This window comes from Tamandua tetradactyla, chromosome 16 (assembly GCF_023851605.1).
Source record: "Tamandua tetradactyla isolate mTamTet1 chromosome 16, mTamTet1.pri, whole genome shotgun sequence".
NCBI lineage: Eukaryota > Metazoa > Chordata > Mammalia > Pilosa > Myrmecophagidae > Tamandua > Tamandua tetradactyla.
The window spans coordinates 14,314,685-14,339,118 of record NC_135342.1 but is presented as its reverse complement, the minus strand read 5'-3'; the positions used below and the strand labels follow the sequence as shown (position 1 = coordinate 14,339,118).

At 38.3% G+C, this 24,434-nt stretch overlaps 1 protein-coding gene across 1 annotated transcript in view; it reads left to right on the top strand.

Moving 5' to 3' along the window:
- The window catches only part of ARHGAP35 (Rho GTPase activating protein 35), a 158,463-nt gene that overhangs the window by 53,957 nt on the left and 80,072 nt on the right, over nt 1–24,434 (top strand). Inside the window, exon 4 of the mRNA XM_077131348.1 lies at nt 6,979–7,123. Within this exon, the coding sequence (XP_076987463.1) occupies nt 6,979–7,123 (145 nt within the window). The remainder of the gene's footprint in view (nt 1–6,978; nt 7,124–24,434) is intronic.

The window sequence follows — 24,434 nt, the reverse complement described above, 5'->3', positions numbered from 1 at the left end:
GTCTATACATTGTGAAGGATTTCTCAAATACCTACTGCTGTGCGCAAGTTGTGTGTTTTCACAACAGTTTGTTAATTTACACCTCTTATCAATGAAGTGATTTTTTTCTCCTTTGTTTCGAGATGAGGAAACAGAGGCTTATTGAGATTTAGAAATTTTGCACAAGTTAGCGTAGCTAGTAAGTGGCGAAGACATTTTTGAACCCTGGCCTTCTGTCTCTCACTTATATTAAGAGTCCAGCTTCAAGAAAGACGGTGATTCTCAGCAGACACACATGGTTGGACTATTTGACCAATCCAGTCAACTTAACTTGTTCATTTCAATCTAAGAACCTTGATTGTTATCTTTAAAAATCTATTTCCTCTGTTAAAATAAATTTAGTTTGAAATGCTAGTGATCAACGAAGGCAAGGGGTAAAGGGTATGATAGGTATAATCTTTTCTTTCTTTCCTGTATTAGTTTCATTTCTTTTTCTATTGTCTTTTTGTTTCTTTTTCTGAATTAATGCAAATGTTCTAAGAAATGATGACTATGCAACTAGATGATGATATTGTGAATTACTGATTATGTATGTTTTATTTTGTTTCTTATTTTTTGATTAATAAATAAATTTTTGAAAAAACAAAAAAAAAATCTATTTCCTCACAGTGTCCCCTAAGAATAGCATGGTGCTCTTTGTTGCTCCCTTCGGAAATCTAGTTGAGTAGAGGACAAAAAAGGCATGGAGGCACTGAAATAGGAATTTTGAGAAATTGTTTTAAACTGGTGTCACTGGGTTTTCAGTTTATTTTAAGCCTAAGGAGCAGCTAGGATATGTTTTTGGTGATTAAAATAGACTGTCTTTAATTATCTGCCTTAAGCTTACAGCACACCTGTTCTTTAAAAAAAACATTACAATGGCCAGCGTAGATCTTGTTTTTTTTAAAGAACAGAGAATTGCTCTCATGTGTCATTGAGCCGACTCTCCACCTCACGACGATAGTGAAATAGCTTTGTGAGGACCCAAATTATTTCAGCTCTAGTCAGGAATTACATCTACTTCCATAGGAAAAGGCCTTCTGAATGAGTATTATTATCCAGTGTTGGAGAGGAGGCAAGCAGATAAGAATGGAGCCATAACTCTGGGAAGTTCAAGTTGTGTGTGCTGAATCAGACAGGGTGTTTGCAGAACCTTACCTGGCACCTCCCCTCTCTCTCCACTTAGCCCCTGTTTGCATTGGCCATTCAGCCCAAGAGAACAAAAGCTATTGGTCCAGGTTTGCCACAGACGTCGTGCCCTTATAGAGCCGTTTATTTGGGGCCTGGAAGCAGATGACAGGCCTTTCTTTTTCCATCATGCAAGAAGATTAGGTATGGTAAGAAAGCCAAGACTTTTACTTCCTGTTCCATACCTTAAATAAAGATGCTCCAAGATGGTTAGTGACTGGCTTATAATTCCAACTGCCAGCTTGAGAGAAGACAAAGCCTAAGCATGTGTGCTTAGAAGAAATCTTCCTTTAGGTTTTCTTCTCATAACTTGGGCTTAGATTTTTTTTTTTCAGAGCCAGCAGGGGGAGCACTGGCCAACCAGAATTCCTCTGAGCCATGAGTGATTAACTTAATTGAAGATGTACTTTTGAAGTGCTGTTGGAAATGAGAGGAATAATAGCCCATCAGAAAGGTGCAGTAGAGTATAGTATGCTAGGAAGTGCTTTAGGGTAATCTTGTAGTAATACTGTTTATGGAATCTTTCCATTTTTCTAATGGAAAATTAGAAAAATTTGCCAGGTAGTACAGGTAGTTCAGGGTTTGCCACTTCACAGCCTAGCAAGTCCTGTTTGTACCTCTGAAAGGGAGTATATCATTTTCACTACTGAAAGGGAGAGCTGCCCCATTTAGGCAACACTGTCACAGTTCCAGGCTATATTCTGTATATAGCATTCTCCCTTTAAACAAACAAAATAGGAAATCCAGCAACCTGGATTCTGTTTTTAATTCCTTTTTTAGATATGTTGCCAAGCATTTAAAAGGTTATAATGGCTGACCATATTTTCTGACCCTAAAATCTGGTCATGTAATTTGACATTATAAAAGTGTTTATGAGGACCAGAAGACAGTTTTGAAGTTAGCACCTTAGGGCCACTGAATAACTATATCTGCTTTTCCTACAAAAGATAGAAAATTCTTAAACCACAAAGGGTGGCTGATCTCTTGATTGGGGCTGTGATTACTTTGCTTGTGTGCTTATAATCCTTGCCTATTTTTCTGTAGCTCTCTTGGTTCTTGGCTATGTACTGTCTAGATCAGTCTGCTTATTGTGGATATATTTCTAATGTTACCACTTAGATTGTTAGGTTCATGAGGGAGGGAGATGTCTTTGGTCCTAGTATTAGTTCTACCACTGGTTTGCTATATGACCTTGAGTAATTCATTTATAAAAGTGGGAGGGGAGCCAGCATCTTGCCCTCTAGGAACTTAGGCCAGTAGAAAAAGAGTCCTGTGTGTGTATAAATGACTATATCATGCTGAATGTCTACAGAACAATACAGGGAATTAACCTCTTGTGATTTTAAAATAAAAAAGTTTCTGTGATATAGTACCTCCAAAGTACATACAAGACCTTTTTAACCTTACTTCCTCACATAATAGATGGTGAGGGTAGCATGCTGTTAGAAGACTCAGAGATAGTCTACACTCAGCAAAATTTGGAAAAATAAAAAGGAACATTGGCCTTAGTGCAGTTAATGGAAATTTTTGTTCAAAAACTGACTGACTGCCTACTGCACACCAGGCTCTGGAGCCCAAACATCTTCTAGACAGATAGAAAGGTCCTTCCTTCTCTTGATTCTTTCTTATTCCTTGGCTGGCATTCCAGTATTTTTCTTGCTGCCATGGAAAAACTTAGAGGGGCCTGGAGTGGATTTGCCATTCCAGACAGAAGCAAGGGCAAGTGACAGATGTAGCATCCTATTCTGCCAATGTTGGGAGTTTCCTCTTTATGTGCTTTTCTTGTTTCCAAAAAGCCAAGAGACCTGGGATAGATTCCAATCACCATTTTTTCCTCTAAGCAACACAGGCATAAACTAAAGGTTCATTTCTATATGTCCTTTGTCAAATGGTTAGTATCAAAAATAAGAAGCAGGAATGTTTTGAGGAGACTGTAAAGCAGGAGGTGTAAAGAACAATGGATTATCAAAAAACATCTATCAAAGGACAAGGTGGCTTGAGTTGGCCCAGTCCTTTGTTGATGGCAGTGATTTGTCATCATGGAGATAGCTTGTGTGGGCACTGTGACATTTGGAATCACAGGCTTCTAAATCCTGACTTAGTCCTGGTGGGAATCTTTCTGAGCCTCTGTTGTTCCCTCTATAAAATGGGGGTTAATAATATCCCTTACCTTGCCAGACAGGTGTGAGGTTCGGATAATTGTGCAGAATATCTTGCACAATTTTCAGCCCAAAGCCACTCCTATGCAGTCACCATTGTTTTCATTTTTTGACTCAGTCAGATTAAACTTCAAAGCAAAAATATGTATTGTCCTCAGAGCTCTGGCTAGGTGCTTCTTTCAGTTGCCTGCTAAGTGAGTACCCCCAGGGGGAGATGGATGTTAGGATGGTATCACTTTCTCCTCTCCAAGGACCTGCTGCTGAGAGTGGTTCTGGTGACTCCCTAATGAGTGACACACTTCTGACTGGGGAAATAAGACATCTGGCAGGCCACTCAGGAGAGTAGCAGCATTTCCAGCTAAAGTGGGCCTAGTAACCCTTCTGGTGCTTGATGTATTGGTTGGTACAGCAGACATCTGGCCCAACTCTTGGCATTTATCACAAACTCTGATTTCCTTACTAGGAAGGTTTATTTAGAATTAGTTGTGAAAGAATTTCCTGCCCAGTCTTGTGACACTCTAGAAAGCCTTTATTTATCTCAAGGTATTTTGACATTCAATAAACCAGAGTTTGTTAAATCTTGAAAGAGATTGAGGTTTTATCCAGGTTATTCAGCAAGGAGGAGTGATGCTATTGCAAAAGCTTGTCCTCCATTTCCTCATTTGTAAACCAAAGGGCTGAACTAGATCTTGGAATGTTGGAGATGTAAGGCATGAGAGCAGTTGTCTAATTTAGCCTTCTACCTGAAGGCAGAATTTCCTTGACAACAAGTGTGGCAGGTAGGTTGCAGCCTCTGCTTTGAAGTACTTAGAAAACAGCCCCTTCCTTAAAAATTGAGAAATATCTACCCACAGCCCCTTCCTTTTTAATAGCTGTGATTTTTGTTTGTTTTGAAGTTTCCCCCTTATATTAGGCCCAGATTATCTCTATTTTCTCTCTCCTAACATGATGTTTTGAGACATACAACAAAAGCCCCCTCTCTTTTAAGTAAGGTAAACTCTATAATTATTTGGTAGCTATCACATAGTGCTCTCTTCTTCCATTTTCCAGTTAAAGACCATTGGTATTTTATGGAATGGGCCTTTTTTTTTAACCTTTAGATGGCCTCCAGATTATCAGAGTACCTTTATTCATTTATGTAATTATCCATTTATTCATTGTGGCCTATCCCAAGAACTTTCAAGATGGCAGTGAATTCTAGTGGTTCAGAGCACAGATTTTGCATTCAGGCACACCTGATGTGAGCAAGTTACTGAATTTTTCTAGGATTCCGCTTCTTTATCTATAAAATTTGGTTCTTAACACCTACACCCACAGATTTGTTGTGGAGTGAGATAATGCTTATAAAGAATTTAGTAAACTGTCTGGTACCTAGTAGGTATATAATTGATGGAGGCTAATTTTCTAGCTAATGATTGCTCGAACATCCCTGCACCATCTTGTTCTGGTATTGAGAAGGGTGTAAGTACAAAATTAAAATTTGTCTGTTGGCTAAAACTATGGTTAGAAGGCTTTTCGTACTTAGAAATACCATCCTTGTACCTTCCCTTTCAATTCCAGATTTTATTTCTTGACAGGTTATTTGGAATCCTCATCTTATTAAAGAACAATGATGTTGTTAAATGTTAATTTTGACAGGCAAATTCTGCTGGATTGGGATTGCTAAAACCTTGTGATCGAAAATGGAAGAATGTAGTTTAAATACAGATGGAGTTCTTTGTTTATTAGCTTCTCTAGCTAACTGTTTAAACAGTGTGAATTTTTAATTGCTTGCCACATTGTTTTAGGGCTTTGGTCTTTGGTTGAAACAATGTGTGATGCTAGAAGTACTCAGCCCCTCTCTTTTGTTTATTGAGAGCTTCCATTTACTGAACAGCTACTGTGTACTAGGCCCTACCCATATATCCTATCATTTCACCTTCCCAAACCACCTTGTGAGGAAGGTACCATCCCTGCTGAAAGACAAAGAACACAAGACTCAGAGATAATAAGTTACTTGACCACGGTCGTAGAAATTGTTAGCCAGGAATCAAACCCAGGTCTGACTGCTTTCAAGAGTTAAATTCTTTTCGCTGTATTTCATACAAATAGGAGATAGCTAGAGTCAAGAATGGTTCAGTTATCTTACATAAAGGTACATGGTCAATCATTCATTTGCTTTTCCCTACTTCTCTGGGAAAAAGCCTGAGTCCATTTGCCTTGTGCAGTCTGTAAGGGGAGCTAATGGCAGCCATACTCCATAACCCGAGAGGTTCTCACTGGGCATATATCACAGTGGGCAGAGATAGTTTTATTTGGGGGCATGGTTCTTCTCTAGGACCCCAGGATCTATTTAATGTGCAGAATTCTCTATCCTGAATCAATTAGCAGGCAGTAGAGAGAGGGGATTGTTTTTGTCTTTGGTTTGTCATTAAGGTAATGTTATCCAACAGTTTTGACCACTGTGGAAAGAGAAATGGTTTTGCCTCTTCTTTAGTATACATTTTTTTTCCCAACTCTTTTTTTCTCTTGCCTCTTGTTTGTTCAGAAAGTCCTCAAAGAATCTCAGATTAAACAGAAAGTGATTTGTTCCTATATAAAGGAATACCAAAAGGGATGAGGATGGGCAGGTTAAGGAAAGGAAATGGTTGACCCATCATCTGGAAGCTTGTCCCGGTCAGTGGGTTTTTTGCAAAGATCCCTAAACAGTTTAACTTCATAGACTGTACACATTTCAAACTCTCTGCCCTTCTAAATTGGTCTCATCAACTTGGAAATGAAACCAAATTGCTAGAGATAGACGAGTCCCTTTCCCTCCATCCCTTTTTACCCTTCTCTTTAGTAGCTATTTAAACAAAAGGCCAAAGTATTTCTTGTGGCTTTTGGAAATTTATAATTTATTTAGAGCATTTCTTCATATGTTTAGAGCTTCAGAATAAAGAGTTGAATAATTTTGGAACAGAGTATCTTAATATTTGTAATTTTTTGAGCATGGGCTTTGGAGACAGATCCTCCTGGGTTTGAATCCTAGCACTATCACTTGCTAATTGAGTTATTATTTGTCCTATTTCATTAGTTGGCTTTACCTTTTCCTAATGGGGAAACCGTTTGAGTTTAACCCCAGGCAGACGTCTCACAGAATTCTCATGTGGTGCTGTCATCACTAGCAGGATGTATACTGTCTTTTCTAGAAAGTGGAAATTACTAGTTTTTTATTTCATCTTTTTTCTTTGTAAGATTTTAGCCATCTTTGGGCGTATAACATCTGTTATCTGTATGGGATATTTGGAAAACTTCCTGTTTACTCTACAGGGCATCCCTGATAAAAGATATGGACAGTCACCTCATTGTTATTAACTAAATATAGCCTACTTCTTATGAACACCTTTGTTCTAATAATGCAATGTCACACTTAAGGTTTGTGACATTAAGTTTCCAGCATTCTTGAGTGGTATTTGGAGACTAGAAAACACAAAATTAATGAGATGAGAGCAAGTCTTCTGTTTATCTAGCTTGAAATTTTTCCAGTAGTTTCTGCCTCACTGTGGGTTCCCTTCTGGAAGCCTTACTGATGTTTAAGTCGCATGTTGATACTCATTTTGTTTGTGTACTTCCTTTTCTCTTTTCTGAACAGAAACCAAAGCCTAAACCCCGGCCATCCATCACGAAGGCAACTTGGGAGAGTAACTATTTTGGGGTGCCATTAACAACTGTCGTGACTCCAGAGAAACCTATCCCTGTTTTTATTGAAAGATGTATTGAGTACATTGAAGCCACAGGTAAGAGTGTTACCTCACAGCAGATTCTAGCTCTTAATGTCTGCCAGATACTTCTAAGCTATCTGGAGATATAGAAATCAGCTCATGTTTAGTGTGAGATGCTTTCTGAAAAGCAGCGCAATCCTAGGAGCCGTCAAATTTGAGGATCGTCCATTTTCATCCAGTTTTGACGCTGCCATGGAGGATTTATTAGAACTTTCAGTGTGCAGGACGTTCTGTTTTTTTTTTTTTTTAGGATGTTCTGTTGTTAAGTGCTGCAGTCGTTGCTGGTTTAGGTACTGACCCCTGTGCCCCCATAGCACCTTGTCACGGCATGCAGCACTTGGTTTATATATTGCCTGTTTGTCTGTGTTCCCGACAAATCTGTATGCTCCTTGAGGCCTGGGGAAGACTTTCATTTATCATTGTGTCCTCAGTACTACACTGAGCACATAAAACATACATACTAACAAAATGGATATGTAGTTGTGACTGTCAGTGCCATTGGCTATTGAGCAGGTTCCTGAGATTCGTCTTTCTATTTTTTTTATTAATTAACGGAAAAAAAAATTAACCCAACATTTAGAAATCATACCATTCTACATATGCAATCAGTAATTCTTAACATCATCACATAGATGCATGATCATCGTTTCTTAGTACATTTGCATCGGTTTAGAAGAACTAGCAACACAACAGAAGAAGATATAGAATGTTAATATAGAGAAAAGAAATAAAAGTAATAATAATAGTAAAAAAAAAAAAACCCAACCAAACAAAAAAACCTATAGCTCAGATGCAGCTTCATTCAGTGTTTTAACATGATTACTTTACAATTAGGTATTATTGTGCTGTCCATTTTTTTTTTTTTTAGATTGTTTCCAATTTTTTTTTTATTAATTAAAAAAAGAATTAACAAAACAATTAGAAATCATTCCATTGTACATGTACAATCAGTAATTCTTAATAACATCACATAGTTGCATATTCATCATTTCTTAGTACATTTGCATCGATTTAGAAAAAGAAATAAAAAGACAACAGAATAAGAATTAAAACAATAATAGAAAGAAAAAAAAAAAACCTATACCTCACATGCAGCTTCATTCAGTGTTTTAACATAACTGCCTTACAATTGGGTAGTATTGTGCTGTCCATTTCTGAGTTTTCATATCCAGTCCTGTTGCACAGTCTGTATCCCTTCAGCTCCAATTATCCCTTCTCTTTTTTTTTTTTTTTAATTAACGGAAAAAAAGAAATTAACCCAACATTTAGAGATCATACCATTCTACATATGCAATCATTAATTCTTAACATCATCACATAGATGCATGATCATCATTTCTTAGTACATTTGCATTGGTTTGGAAGAACTAACAACATAACCGAAAAAGATATAGAATGTTAATATAGAGAAAAAAATAAAAGTAATAATAGTAAAATCAAACAAAACAAAACAAAACAAAACAAAAACCTATAGCTCAGATGCAGCTTCATTCAGTGTTTTAACATGATTGCTTTACAATTAGGTATTATTGTGCTGTCCATTTTTGAGTTTTTGTATCTAGTCCTGTTGCACAGTCTGTATCCCTTCAGCTCCAATTACCCATTATCTTACCCTGTTTCTAACTCCTGCTGGACTCTGTTACCAATGACATATTCCAAGTTTATTCTTGAATGTCGGTTCACATCAGTGGGACCATACAGTATTTGTCCTTTAGTTTTTGGCTGGATTCACTCAGCATAATATTCTCTAGGTCCATCCATGTTATTACATGGTTCATAAGTTTATCTTGTCTTAAAGCTGCATAATATTCCATCGTATGTATATACCACAGTTTGTTTAGCCATTCTTCTGTTGATGGACATTTTGGCTGTTTCCATCACTTTGCAATTGTAAATAACGCTGCTATAAACATTGGTGTGCAAATGTCCGTTTGTGTCTTTGCCCTTAAGTCCTTTGAGTAGATACCTAGCAATGGTATTGCTGGGTCGTATGGCAATTCTATATTCAGCTTTTTTAGGAACCGCCAAACTGCCTTCCACAGTGGTTGCACCCTTTGACATTCCCACCAACAGTGGATAAGTGTGCCTCTTTCTCCGCATCCTCTCCAGCACTTGTCATTTTCTGTTTTGTTGATAATGGCCATTCTGGTGGGTGTGAGATGATATCTCATTGTGGTTTTGATTTGCATTTCTCTAATGACCAGGGACATTGAGCTTTTCTTCATGTGCCTCTTGGCCATCCGTATTTCCTCTTCTGGTAGGTGTCTGTTCAAGTCTTTTTCCCATTTTGTAATTGGGTTGGCTGTCTTTTTGTTGTTGAGTTGAACAATCTCTTTATAAATTCTGGATACTAGACCTTTATCTGATATGTCGTTTCCAAATATTGTCTCCCATTGTGTAGGCTGTCTTTCTACTTTCTTGATGAAGTTCTTTGATGCACAAAAGTGTTTAATTTTGAGGAGCTCCCATTTATTTATTTCCTTCTTCAGTGCTCTTGCTTTAGGTTTAAGGTCCATAAAACCGCCTCCAATTGTAAGTTTCATAAGATATCTCCCAACATTTTCCTCTTACTGTTTTATGGTCTTAGACCTAATGTTTAGATATTTAATCCATTTTGAGTTAACTTTTGTATAGGGTGTGAGATACGGGTCCTCTTTCATTCTTTTGCATATGGATATCCAGTTCTCTAGGCACCATTTATTGAAGAGACTGTTCTGTCCCAGGTGAGTTGGCTTGACTGCCTTATCAAAGATCAAATGTCCATAGATGAGAGGGTCTATATCTGAGCACTCTATTCGATTCCATTGGTCAATATATCTATCTTTATGCCAATACCATGCTGTTTTGACCACTGTGGCTTCATAATATGCCTTAAAGTCAGGCAGCGCGAGACCTCCAGCTTCGTTTTTTTTCCTCAAGATGTTTTTAGCAATTCGGGGCACCCTGCCCTTCCTGATAAATTTGCTTACTGGTTTTTCTATTTCTGAAAAATAAGTTGTTGGGATTTTGATTGGTATTGCATTGAATCTGTAAATCAATTTAGGTAGGATTGACATCTTAACTATATTTAGTCTTCCAATCCATGAACACGGTATGCCCTTCCATCTATTTAGGTCTTCTGTGATTTCTTTTAACCGTTTTTTGTAGTTTTCTTTATATAGGTTTTTTTGTCTCTTTAGTTAAATTTATTCCTAGGTATTTTATTCTTTTTGTTGCAATTGTAAATGGGATTCGTTTCTTGATTTCCCCCTCAGCTTGTTCATTGCTAGTGTATAGAAATGCTACAGATTTTTTATTTTTTTTTATTTTTTTATTCTTTTATTCTTTTATTAACGGAAAGAAAAAAAAGAAATTAACACAACATTTAGAAATCATACCGTTCTACATATGCACTCAGTAATTCTTAACATCATCACATAGATGCATGATCATCGTTTCTTAGTACATTTGCATCGGTTTAGAGGAACTAGCAACACAACAGAAAAAGATATAAATTGTTAATATAAAGAAAAGAAATAAAAGTAGTAATAATAGTAAAAAACAACAACAAACAAACAAACAAACAAGCAAACAAAAACAAAAAAACCCTATAGCTCAGATGCAGCTTCATTCAGTGTTTTAACATGATTACTTTACAATTAGGTATTATTGTGCTGTCCATTTTTGAGTTTTTGTATCTAGTCCTGTTGCACAGTCTGTATCCCTTCAGCTCCAATTACCCATTATCTTACCCTGTTTCTAACTCCTGCTGGACTCTGTTACCAATGACATATTCCAAGTTTATTCTCGAATGTCGGTTCACATCAGTGGGACCATACAGTATTTGTCCTTTAGTTTTTGGCTGGATTCACTCAGCATAATATTCTCTAGGTCCATCCATGTTATTACATGGTTCATAAGTTTATCTTGTCTTAAAGCTGCATAATATTCCATCGTATGTATATACCACAGTTTGTTTAGCCATTCTTCTGTTGATGGACATTTTGGCTGTTTCCATCACTTTGCAATTGTAAATAACGCTGCTATAAACATTGGTGTGCAAATGTCCGTTTGTGTCTTTGCCCTTAAGTCCTTTGAGTAGATACCTAGCAATGGTATTGCTGGGTCGTATGGCAATTCTATATTCAGCTTTTTTAGGAACCGCCAAACTGCCTTCCACAGTGGTTGCACCCTTTGACATTCCCACCAACAGTGGATAAGTGTGCCTCTTTCTCCGCATCCTCTCCAGCACTTGTCATTTTCTGTTTTGTTGATAATGGCCATTCTGGTGGGTGTGAGATGATATCTCATTGTGGTTTTGATTTGCATTTCTCTAATGGCCAGGGACATTGAGCTTTTCTTCATGTGCCTTTTGGCCATTTGTATTTCCTCTTCTGAGAGGTGTCTGTTCAAGTCTTTTTCCCATTTTGTAATTGGGTTGGCTGTCTTTTTGTTGTTGAGTTGAACAATCTCTTTATAAATTCTGGATACTAGACCTTTATCTGATATGTCGTTTCCAAATATTGTCTGCCATTGTGTAGGCTGTCTTTCTACTTTCTTGATGAAGTTCTTTGATGCACAAAAGTGTTTAATTTTGAGGAGCTCCCATTTATTTATTTCTTTCTTCAGTGCTCTTGCTTTAGGTTTAAGGTCCATAAAACCGCCTCCAGTTGTAAGATTCGTAAGATATCTCCCTACATTTTCCTCTGTTTTATGGTCTTAGACCTAATGTTTAGATCTTTGATCCATTTTGAGTTAATTTTTGTATAAGGTGTGAGATACGGGTCTTCTTTCATTCTTTTGCATATGGATATCCAGTTCTCTAGGCACCATTTATTGAAGAGACTGTTCTGTCCCAGGTGAGTTGGCTTGACTGCCTTATCAAAGATCAAATGTCCATAGATGAGAGGGTCTATATCTGAGCACTCTATTCGATTCCATTGGTCGATATATCTATCTTTATGCCAATACCATGCTGTTTTGACCACTGTGGCTTCATAATATGCCTTAAAGTCCGGCAGCGTGAGACCTCCAGCTTCGTTTTTTTTCCTCAAGATGTTTTTAGCAATTCGGGGCAACCTGCCCTTCCAGATAAATTTGCTTATTGGTTTTTCTAATTCTGAAAAATAAGTTGTTGGGATTTTGATTGGTATTGCATCGAATCTGTAGATGAGTTTAGGTAGGATTGACATCTTAATTATATTTAGTCTTCCAATCCATGAACACGGTATGCCCTTCCATCTATTTAGGTCTTCTGTGATTTCTTTTAACCGGTTTTTGTAGTTTTCTTTATATAGGTTTTTTGTCTCTTTGGTTAAATTTATTCCTAGGTATTTTATTCTTTTAGTTGCGATTGTAAATGGGATTCGTTTCTTGATTTCCGCCTCAGCTTGTTCATTGCTAGTGTATAGAAAAGCTACAGATTTTTGAATGTTGATCTTGTAGCCTGCTACTTTGCTGTACTCATTTATTAGCTCTAGTAATTTTGTTGTGGATTTTTCTGGGTTTTCTACATATAGTATCATATCGTCTGCAAACAGTGATAGTTTTACTTCTTCCTTTCCAATTTTGATGCCTTGTATTTCTTTTTCTTGCCTAATTGCTCTGGCTAGAACTTCCAACACAATGTTGAATGATAATGGTGATAGTGGACAGCCTTGTCTTGTTCCTGATCTTAGGGGGAAAGTTTTCAATTTTTCCCCATTGAGGATAATATTAGCTGTGGGTTTTTCATATATTCCCTCTATCATTTTAAGGAAGTTCCCTTGTATTCCTATCTTTTGAAGTGTTTTCAACAGGAAAGGATGTTGAATCTTGTCAAATGCCTTCTCGCATTCAATTGAGATGATCATGTGATTTTTCTGCTTTGATTTGTTGATATGGTGTGTTGCATTAATTGATTTTCTTATGTTGAACCATCCTTACATACCTGGGATGAATCCTACTTGGTCATGATGTATAATTCTTTTAATGTGTTGTTGGATACGATTTGCTAGAATTTTATTGAGGATTTTTGCATCTATATTCATTAGAGAGATTGGTCTGTAGTTTTCTTTTTTTGTAATATCTTTGCCTGGTTTTGGTATGAGGATGATGTTGGCTTCATAGAATGAATTAGGTAGTTTTCCCTCCACTTCAATTTTTTTGAAGAGTTTGAGGAGAGTTGGTACTAATTCTTTCTGGAATGTTTGATAGAATTCACATGTGAAGCCGTCTGGACCTGGACTTTTCTTTTTAGGAAGCTTTTGAATGACTAATTCAATTTCTTTACTTGTGATTGGTTTGTTGAGGTCATCTATTTCTTCTTGAGTCAAAGTTGGTTGTTCATGCCTTTCTAGGAACCCGTCCATTTCATCTAAATTGTTGTATTTATTAGCGTAAAGTTGTTCATAGTATCCTTTTATTACCTCCTTTATTTCTGTGAGGTCAGTGCTTATGTCTCCTCTTCCATTTCTGATCTTATTTATTTGCGTCCTCTCTCTTCTTCTTTTTGTCAATCTTGCTAAGGGCCCATCAATCTTATTGATTTTCTCATAGAACCAACTTCTGGTCTTATTGATTTTCTCTGTTGTTTTCATGTTTTCAATTTCATTTATTTCTGCTCTAATCTTTGTTATTTCTATCCTTTTGCTTGCTTTGGGGTTAGTTTGCTGTTCTTTCTCCAGTTCTTCCAAGTGGACAGTTAATTCCTGCATTTTTGCCTTTTCTTCTTTTCTGATATAGGGATTTACGGCAATAAATTTCCCTCTTAGCACTGCCTTTGCTGCGTCCCATAAGTTTTGATATGTTGTGTTTTCATTTTCATTCGCCTCGAGGTATTTACTAATTTCTCTTGCAATTTCTTCTTTGACCCACTCGTTGTGTAAGAGTGTGTTGTTGAGCCTCCACATATTTGTGAATTTTCTGGCACTCCGCCTATTATTGATTTCCAACTTCATTCCTTTATGATCCGAGAAAGTGTTGTGTATGATTTCAATCTTTTTAAATTTGTTAAGACTTGCTTTGTGACCCAGCATATGGTCTATTTTTGGGAATGATCCATGAGCACTTGAGAAAAAGGTGTATCCTGCTATTGTGGGATGTAATGTCCTATAAATGTTTGTTAAGTCTAGCTCATTTATAGTAATATTCAGATTCTCTATTTCTTTATTGATCCTCTGTCTGAATGTTCTGTCCATTGATGAGTGTGGTGAATTGAAGTCTCCAAGTATTATGGTAGATGTGTCTATTTCCCTTTTCAGTGTTTGCAGGGTATTCCTCACGTATTTTGGGGCATTCTGGTTCAGTGCGTAAATATTTATGATTGTTATGTCTTCTTGTTTAATTGTTCCTTTTATTAGTAGATAGTGTCCTTCTTTGTCTCTTTTAACTGTTTTACATTTGAAGTCTAATTTGTTGGATATTAGTATAGCCACTACTGCTCTTTTCTGGTTGTTATTTGCATGAAATATCTTTTCCCAACCTTTCACTTTCAACCTATGTTTATCTTTGGGTCTGAGATGTGTTTCCTGTAGACAGCATATAGAAGGATCCTGTTTTTTAATCCATTTTGCCAGTCTATGTCTTTTGATTGGGGAATTCAGTCCATTAACATTTAGTGTTATTACTGTTTGGATAATATTTTCCTCTACCATTTTGCCTTTTGTATTATATATATCATATCTGGTTTTCCTTCTTTCTACACTCTTCTCCATACCTCTCTCTTCTGTCTTTTCGTATCTGACTCTAGTGCTCCCTTTAGTATTTCTTGCAGAGCTGGTCTCTTGGTCACAAGTTCTCTCAGTGACTTTTTGTCTATAAATGTTTTAATTTCTCCCTCGTTTTTGAAGGACAATTTTGCTGGATATAGAAGTCTTGGTTGGCAGTTTTTCTCTTTTAGTAATTTAAATATGTCATCCCACTGTCTTCTAGCTTCCATGGTTTCTGCTGAGAAATCTACACATAGTCTTATTGGGTTTCCCTTGTATGTGATGGATTGTTTTTCTCTTGCTGCTTTCAAGATCCTCTCTTTCTCTTTGACCTCTGACATTCTAACTAGTAAGTGTCTTGGAGAATGCCTATTTGGGTCTCATCTCTTTGGGGTGCACTGCACTTCTTGGATCTGTAATTTTAGGTCTTTCATAAGAGTTGGGAAATTTTCAGTGATAATTTCTTCCATTAGTTTTTCTCCTCCTTTTCCCTTCTCTTCTCCTTCTGGGACACCCGCAGCACGTATATTTGTGCGGTTCGTATTGTCCTTGAGTTCCCTGATACCCTGTTCAAATTTTTCCATTCTTTTCCGGATCGTTTCTGTTTCTATTTGGAATTCAGATGTTCCATCCTCCAAATCACTAATTCTATGTTCTGTCTCTTTAAATCTATCATTGTAGGTATCCATTGTTTTTTCCATCTTTTCTCCTTTATCCTTCACTTCCATAAGTTCTGTGATTTGTTTTTTCAGTTTTTCTATTTCTTCTTTTTGTTCAGCCCATGTCTTCTTCATGTCCTCCCTCAATTTATCGATTTCGTTTTTGAAGAGGTTTTCCATTTCTGTTCGTATATTCAGCATTAGTTGTCTCAGCTTCTGTATCTCATTTGAACTGTTGGTTTGTTCTTTTGACTGGGCCATATTTTCAATTTTCTGAGCTTGATCCGTTATCTTCTGCTGGCATCTGCGCATTTAGTCAGATTTCCTTGGGTGTTGGACCCAACAGGTTGAAAGATTTTTCTGTGAAATCTCTGGGTTCTGTTTTTCTTATCCTGCCCAGTAGGTGGCGCTCGTGGCACACGTTTATCTGCGGGTCCCACCAGTAAAAGGTGCTGTGGGTCCTTTAACTTTGGAAAACTCTCACCGTGGGGGAGGTTCGCCAGCCGAAGCGGCTTGGAAGAGTGCCAGCCGGCCCGGGGGTCTGAACGCGGGGAGGGTCGCCGGCCGCCGCAGCCCGGGAGAGCGCCCTTCTGAATTTCCTAGTCGACCCGGGGCGCCAAGCGTGGCGGGAGGGCGCCAGCCACCGCCGCCTGGGAGAGTGCACCATTCCTAGCCGGACCAGGGAGTCATGTGTTTGGACGGGACACCCCCGGTCACCGTTCTCTGCGGTCTGGGGATTTCCGATCCAATTCTCTTAGTTGGTCCAGGCGGCCTCGCGTGGTGGGGGCGCCAGCTGCCGCGGCTTGAGGGGACCACCTGCCCCATTCTGCCAGCTGACCCGGGAAGGAGGAAGGGAGGGACTCCAGCCACTTGCCGCCCCGTCCGGGAAAGTCCATGCCCCTCGGCGATCTCACCGGAGCTGGTTCTCCCAGACAGTCAGCCGTTCCAGGATGGGGTACGCTGTCTTTTTGTTCTCTGTCGTGGCTCTGGGAGCTGTTCTGTATCGTTTCTACTCCCCTAGTAGCTGTTCTGGAGGAGGAAAGGTGCGGGTGGCAAGGCTGTCGAGGACGGTGACGGAGGAGCCGGTGAAGGCGGAAGAGGGCGCGGTGGTGGTTGGAGAGCCGCTGGAGTAGGAAGAGAAGATTCGTGTTTTGATAGGATTTTTTTCTAGGGATAAAAACAGCTAGGATGCTGGGATGCTGTCTGGTCATGCCCCTGAATTTCAGCTCCACTGGTGACATGTATTTATCATGAAGGCAAAGTATTTAAAAATATTCTGCATTGTTCTTAAAATGGTAACATTTTATTTGCTTTAAAACTATTTATTTCATTCATTTAGAATACATCTCTTTGCTTATCTTTTGAAACCCATTTTAACTTCCAGTTTCATCCCATTATTACCATTGATTTTCATTAGGATGCTTTCTAAGCTGATGAGTTTTGAGGAAAAGGTGGTTTAACAGGCCCATGATAATGTCGATTCTTCAGCATTAATAGTGGGGCTCAAGAATATAGGGTTTAGGGTGGTATGACTGTGGGTCAGTGGCAGAGTTCTTGCCTGCCATGCCGGAGAGCTGGCTTTGATTCCCATTGCCTGTCCATGCGAAAAAAAGAAAGAAAGAATATAGGGTTTAACAGTTTTAAAACTTAGACAGGATTACAGGCTTCCCTTTGTGTACTTTCTAATTCTGGTCTATTGCCTAGTGCACATAGACTACAGGCTCTGCTAATAATTTCAGCAGTATCACATGAAGCTGAGTGACAGTGTTAATATTTACTTAGGATGTGCCAGAATGGAGAAGTTAGGTTTCAAGCTGAAGCCTGCTAGGTGGACAATTCTTTGATTTTAAGTACATTGTCAAAAGGCTTTCTTCATCCCAAACCAAAACTTGTACATGTTTAGCAATAACTATTCTTCCCTCCCCACCCTCCTGCCCCTCGAAACCGCTATTCTGCTTTCTGTCTCTGTGAATTTACATTTCTAAGTATTTCATGTAAGAGAAATCATACTGTATTTATCCTTTTGTGTCTGTCCTGTTTAACTCAACTTGATTCAAGGTTCATCTGCTTTGTAGCACTAGCAGCACTTCTTTTTATGGCTGAATCCTATTCCACTGTATGGATATACCACATTTTGCTTATCCATTCACCAGTTGATGGACAGTTGGCTTGCTTCCCCCTTTTGACTGTTGTGAATAATGGTGCAGTGAACACTGATATACAGATATCTGTCCAAGTCCCTGCTTTCAGTTCTTTTGGGGTATATACCTAGGAGTGGAATTGCTGGGTCATATGGTAAATCTGTGTTTAACTTTCTGAGGAACCACCAAACCGTTTTCCACAGTGGTTACACCATTTTACATTAATTACTCTTCATCCTCACCAACAGTTTTTATTTATTTTTTAATAGCCATCCCGGTAGGTGAAAAGAGGTATCTTAATGTAGTTTTTTCTTGTTGTTGTTTTTGTTTTTTGTATGCTGTATGGCGGGGATCACATTTCATTCTTTTTCCATGTGAGTATCCTGTTATTGCAGCACCATTTGTTGAGTTTTTGTTTTTGTTTGTTTGCTTGCTTGTTTGTTTTATTTTTGGGAATTGCATGGGTCAGGAATCGAACCCGGGCCTCCTGCATGGCAGGTGAGAATTCTACTATTGAACTACCCCCTTACACCCCCCTCATTGTAATTTCAGTTTGTTTTTCTTTAAAGGCTAAAGATGTTGAGCATGTTTTCATATACATATTGACCATTTCAATATTGTCTATGGAGAAATGTCTGTTCACATCCTTGGCCCAGTTTTTAATTGAATTGTTTGTCTTTTTGTTATTGAGTTGTGGGAGTTCTTTATATAGTCTGCATATTAAACCATCATCAGATATATGGTCTTAAACTGATAACAACCTAGTTTAACAACTGCCAACCTAGTTTCAGTAGTGTACAAACTCTCTATTCTCTACTTTGTCCCTCCCTGTTTATATCGTTTCTGGCTTACATTACATCTTTATACATTGTATGCCCATTAAATAGATTTAAAATGATATTTTACATCTTTGTCTTTTAAGTTGTATAGAGGAGTGGGCAGTTACAAACCAAAAGTAGAATAAAACAGGATTTTGTATCTACCTATGTAGTTAACCTTTAGCAATATTCTTTATTTCTTTTATGCCTTCAAATTACTGTCTAGTTTCCTTTTATTCCAGCCTGAAGGACTTTAGCATTTACTGTGGAGCAGATCTTCTGGCAATGAACTCTGTCAGCTTTTGTTTGTTTTTAAATGTCTTAATTTCTCTTTCTTTTTTGAAAGATAGTTTTGCCAGATGCAGAATTCTTCTTGAAACAGCTTTTTTCTTTAAGGACTTTAAATATGCCATCCCATTGTCTTTTGACCTCCGTGGTTTCAGATGAGGAATCCACTGTTAGTTAATTTTATGTGACAAGTAGCTTCTCTCTTGCTGATTTCAAAATCCTTCTTTGTCTTTGGATTTTGATAGTTTCCCTATAAGGTCTTGGTGTATATCTCTTAGAGTCTGTTCTGCTTGGAATTTGTTACACTTCCTGGTTGCACATATGCCATGTGGTTGGAGAATGGGAGATGGTGGCTACTGCAGGGAGCATGAAATTCATCAGTATTTATTGCACTTGACCATCCACCTCTTCCTTAGATGCTACACCATATTCCTCTAAACTCCAGTTTCAAAATAGTCAATTCAACCAGTTCCTGCCAATTCAGTAGTTGTTTTGGTGGAGGGGCTGATACTTAGAGCTTCCTACTCTACTATCTTCCCACAATCCTTCTTATAACCATTTTTTTTTAATTTTTAAATTTTTTTTAAAATACCAAAAAACACCAAACGCAAACATTCGTGACTTTTGATCATTCTGTTCTACATATATAATCAGTATTTCACAATATCATCACATAGTTGAATATTCATCATCATGATCATTTCTTGAAACATTTACATCTATTCAGAAAAAAAAATAAAACAACAAAATTCATACATACCATACCCCCACCCCTCCCCCTCACCTATCACCACCATTGCACTCTAAATTTATTTATAACGTTTGTTTCCCCTAATATTCATCTTTATTCCATGTTCTACTTGTCTGTTGACAAGGTAGAGAAAAGGAGCATCAGACACAAGGTTTTCACAATCACACAGTCACATTGTAAAAGTTTTATCATTATACAATCATCTTCAAGAAACATGGCTACTGGAGCACAGCTCCACATTTTCAGACAGTTCCCTCCAGCCTCTCCACCACATCTTGACTAACAAGGTGATATCTATTTAATGCATGAGAATAACTTCCAGGATAACCTCTCTACTGTTTGGAATCTCTCAGTCATTGACACTTTATTTTGTCTCATTTCACTCTTCCCCCTTTTGGTTGAGAAGGTTTTCTCAGTCCCCTGATGCTGAGTCTCAGCTCATTCCAGGATTTCTGTCCCATGTTGTCAGGAAGGTCCACACCCCCGGGAGTCATGTCCCACGTAGACAGGGGGAGGGTGGTGAGTTTGCTTGTTGGGTTGGCTGGAGAGAGAGGCCACATCTGAGCAGTAAAAGAAGTTCTCTTGTGCCTCTTAGGCCTAATTTTAAGTAGGCTTGACCTATCATTTGTGGGATTGTTTCATATGAATAAATTCCAAGATTGAGGATCAGCCTGTAGCTTTGATTGCCCACGCTGCTTGTGAGAAAATCAAGAATTCAGCTTGGGAAAGTTAAATTTTCCCCCTTTCTCACCATTCCCCAAAGGGAACTTTGCAAATACTTTTTTATTCACTGTTCAAATCACTCTGAGATTTATTGGGGTATCACTCTGGACAAACCAACAAAATCTCATGTCCTACTCAAGGTTCCATGTACTTATGGTGCTCAGTTAAGCTGTCTACATAATATAATGATTTTTTTAAGTGTACAATTCTTAGGTATTAATTACATTTAGAATTTGTGCAGTCATCACTGTTAACCATTCCAAAACTTTTTGCCACCCAAAACAAATTCTGTACCTGTTAAGAAGCAGTAACTCCCCATTTCTCTTCTCCCCACCTGTGGTAACCTCTCACTTTCTGTCTCTATGAATTTGCCTATACTGGATATTTCATATATGTGTAATCATACACTATCTGACAATTGTGTCTGGCTCATTTCGCTTAGCATAATGTTTTCAAGGTTCATTCATGTTGTAGAATGTATCAGAAGTTTATTCTTTTGTGTCTTTTTGACACTGGTGTTTTATCAGTTTCTTCCTGGCCTCTCACATTAGCAGGGAGGAAATCTGCATGAAGCAAATTTGGGTGGTTGAAGCCTCTCTTTCTTGTTTTACCCAGCACTCTAACAAGATAATTCATGTCATTTCACCTGTAGAAGGCCTTTCTTTTCAATTGTTCATTTTGAAAAAATTCCAGATTTACAGGAAATCTACAAAAATTGAAAATTGAAACAAATATAGAGTTACAAAAATTCTCAGATCCCCTAAATATTAACATTTTATCACATTTGTTTTAGAATTTTTTCTCTTTCTCTGTATAAGTATCTTTTTTCCTGAAATGTTTGAAAGTTGTACTTATAATGTGCCTTTATTTATAAATCCTTCAGTGTATATTTCCTAAAAAGTTTCTCCAAATAACCACAGTACACTTATCAAAATTAAGAAGTTAACACTAATCTAGTAGTGATCTGTAGATTCAATCTATTATATAATCTGTAGACTGTATTTCATCACTTGTCCTGCAAATTACATGTCTCATTTAGCTGTCAAGTATCTTTAATGTCTTTAAATACATTAAATACTTTTAAATATCTTTAATCTGAAACAGTTTGCCAGTTGTCTGTCTTTCATGACCTTCATATTTTTTAAGAGTACAGAGCAGTTATTTTGTAGAATGTTGCTTAACTTAGGTTCTTTGATATTTCCTCATGATTAGATTCAGGTTGCCCTTTTGGCAGAAACAGTGGGAACTGCTGCTGTGTACTCATTGCATCGGGTCAGGGGCATGTGATGTCAGTTCGTCCCATCCCTGAAGATGTTCACTTGGATCAGTTGATTAAGGTGGTAACTCCCAGGCTTCCCCACTGTGAAGTTAATCTTTTCCCCATTATGATGAGTGAGGATTTTGTAGGGAGGTGCTTTGAGACTATGGTAAGTATCCAGTTTCTCCTAATTCTTCTGCCCATTAGTTTTAGTATCCATTGATGATTCTTGGCTAAAACAATGAAAGGCGTAGTTTTTCTAACTTTCTGATTGCTTTGACCTGTGTTGGTTGGTATTCTCCGGTCAGGAAGAGATTTCTCATCTCTGGGAGAGCCATTTGTGAATAGTCTCCTTGCATCACTTTCCTAAGGGAGCATTAGGTGCTTAAATGCTACTCAAAAGTCCTCCCGGTGCGGGGCCAGTGGGCTTTGCCTGTCCTGCTCTCTTTCCTTTTCTAACTCTTAAACTTCTCTAACCTCCATCTCTCTCCTTATTCTTCTGTTTGTGAATACTTCCAGGTATGAAGATCTCTTCAACTGTGCTCCCAGTCTGCCAATAGCTACTACCAAGCTGCTGCTTTCCTTATGTTCTAAAGCTCTGTTAAATAGTACCACTCTTTACCCCTGTTGCTATAAAAGCTCAGAGCTGCAGAGTTGTCTAACTGATCTGATCAGTTCCCAAGTTCTCTCTGATTTGCTTCATTATCTCTTGGGTCTGTCCCCTCCGCTTTGTTCCCACTGCCTTACCATCACCCTCCTTCCCTGTCCCTCCTTGATGATCTTGTGTTGCTTCCTCTGCCTACCAGGTGAAGGCCACACTCTTCACTCCTCCCTCCCAGGTGCAGTACTGTTACGCTGTTTGTCTGTCTGCCTGCCTCCTGTTCTTTTTTTTCTTTTATTTTTTTTCCTCTCTCCTTCCCTCCTTCCCTCCCTTTTTGGTTTATGTCACTTCAAGCGTTAATTGTAGAATTGTTTTACAGGAATACAAATAATGTATTAGAGGGACATAGACCTAGTAGAGTTTCTTTGTATTTTTCTACCTTTGTCTATGCTCTTCATATTTGAAATATGCCCAACACTCCAATTAATTGCCTCTGGAACTTGTTCTAATTGTTCAGGACTCCATGCCGCCCCCTACTCCGCCCCCCACTCCCCCCAACCCCACAGTTGCGTTTTGTGAATTCTCTGGTAGACTTTCTCAACTAAATTTCAACTTCCTGAGAATAGGATTCTGTATTCTTGTCTCTTTAGAGCTTGGCCTACAGCATACATTAAATATTAATCCAATAAGTAGGTTTCAATCTGAAGTACCTTAATTTTACTGTTTTCTTCTTGTTGTTGGTCTCTTTTTTTTTTTCTTGCCGTATGCATTCCCTTGGTACATGAATTTGAATTTGAATGTTTATGAAATTTCAGAAGGAAAAACAACCAAAAATCTGGGCTTAGTCTATGTGTGTTTATAGGGGTTGGGGGATTATCTTTGTGTACTCTTTTCCTGTTTTCCAAAAGATCTCTTTTCTCTGTTTATAAAGTTAAAGCATTTTCATTATAGAAAGTCAATATTTTGCTGCACTTGCTTGCCCTCCTGCCCACCTTTGCTGGTGTTAAACCATCTGAAAGTGAGCCATGGATGCCTTGATGCCCTGGCCCTGAGAACCCCAGCCTGCCTAACCACGGTGGCTGGCCGCTCCGAGGGCATGAGCTTATGAGCTTTCATTTAGCAGTGTTATTTCACACATAGCCCCTGTGTAAATATACTCAGTTGACTCAAAACTGACTTTTGTAGCTTTTTTTTTTTTTTAGTTCTAGGATCTGTTCAAGATTCACACTGCATTTGGCTATTGCCCCTTTAGTCCCTCTGAGTCTAGAGTAGTTCTCTTTTTTCTTTTTACCTGATGACCTGTTTTGAAGAGTCCTGACAGTTGTCTCGCAGACTGTCCTCTTCGTGTAATGTGCTGTCTAGACTTCCTCAACATCCCAGCATCACTGTGCTCTTCTTGGAGTGTGGCTCCTGTTTGAGCAGAGCGCTGATACCAAAAAGGCCAGGATGTTTGAGCAGAGGGCTGATATCAAAAAGGCCGGGCTTTTCCCTCCCTCTGTCAGACAGGGCACAGCTGTTTCTTTGGCCTAAGGGGCTCTAAAGAATTTATTGAATGATTGAATTAAGTGATTGCTCATTTCCCCAGCTCTGTTTGGCTTACATTCAGCTTGCACTCTTCTTATGAAAAGCCTCTTCTGCCACACCATCTCCTTTCCCCTCTCATGGTAGAAATTGCCACATGCAATTTCTCACACAGCAGTCCAGAGAGTCACTCCCGGTTGGCTGGAGATGATATTCCACATGAAACTTGTTTACCATGCTTGTTTCAGCAGTTCACAAGTCAGAAATGAGGGTGTCCCTTTTTTGTATGTCAGCTTTATATACCTTACTTGACTTTGTTTTTAAAAACATGGGATTATATACAGTACTGTCTATGGCTTACTTTAAAAGCAACAACAACAAAACGCTGTGTATCTTGGACATCATCTTTTAATTCTGTCTTCAAGCCAACTGCATTTTAAATAATTTCTTAGATGAGGGCTGTAAGAGTTGTATAAAAGGGGAGTCTCTGGGAGTGTGAGGAGAGGGGCTTTCTTGACAGCCAGCTCCATGCTTAGGAGGTTGCACAGGGGCACAAATTTCCCGTGATTGTGGTGCTCCTCTCCCCTCCCCACAGTTTGTGAGTAAATTGCCAACCAGTCCCCAAACACAGGCATAAGGAAATTATTGCCTTCTCACCTTAAAGTTTATCTCTGCTGTTGTCCATTACCAGGACTCCTCTATCATATTTTTCTTTTTTGGGTTAGCTCCATAACCTTGTAGGTGGAGATTGGTTCTGCTTTACCCCTGTCTTTTTCTTTGGGATTTCTGAACAGTTCAGTGCCTTCATTTTTTGTTTCCTAAAATTGGAATGTATTCAAGAAATAACCAGTAGATAGAACAGGTTTCACATTGATCTGCAGATGCTTTTAGCCTATCCC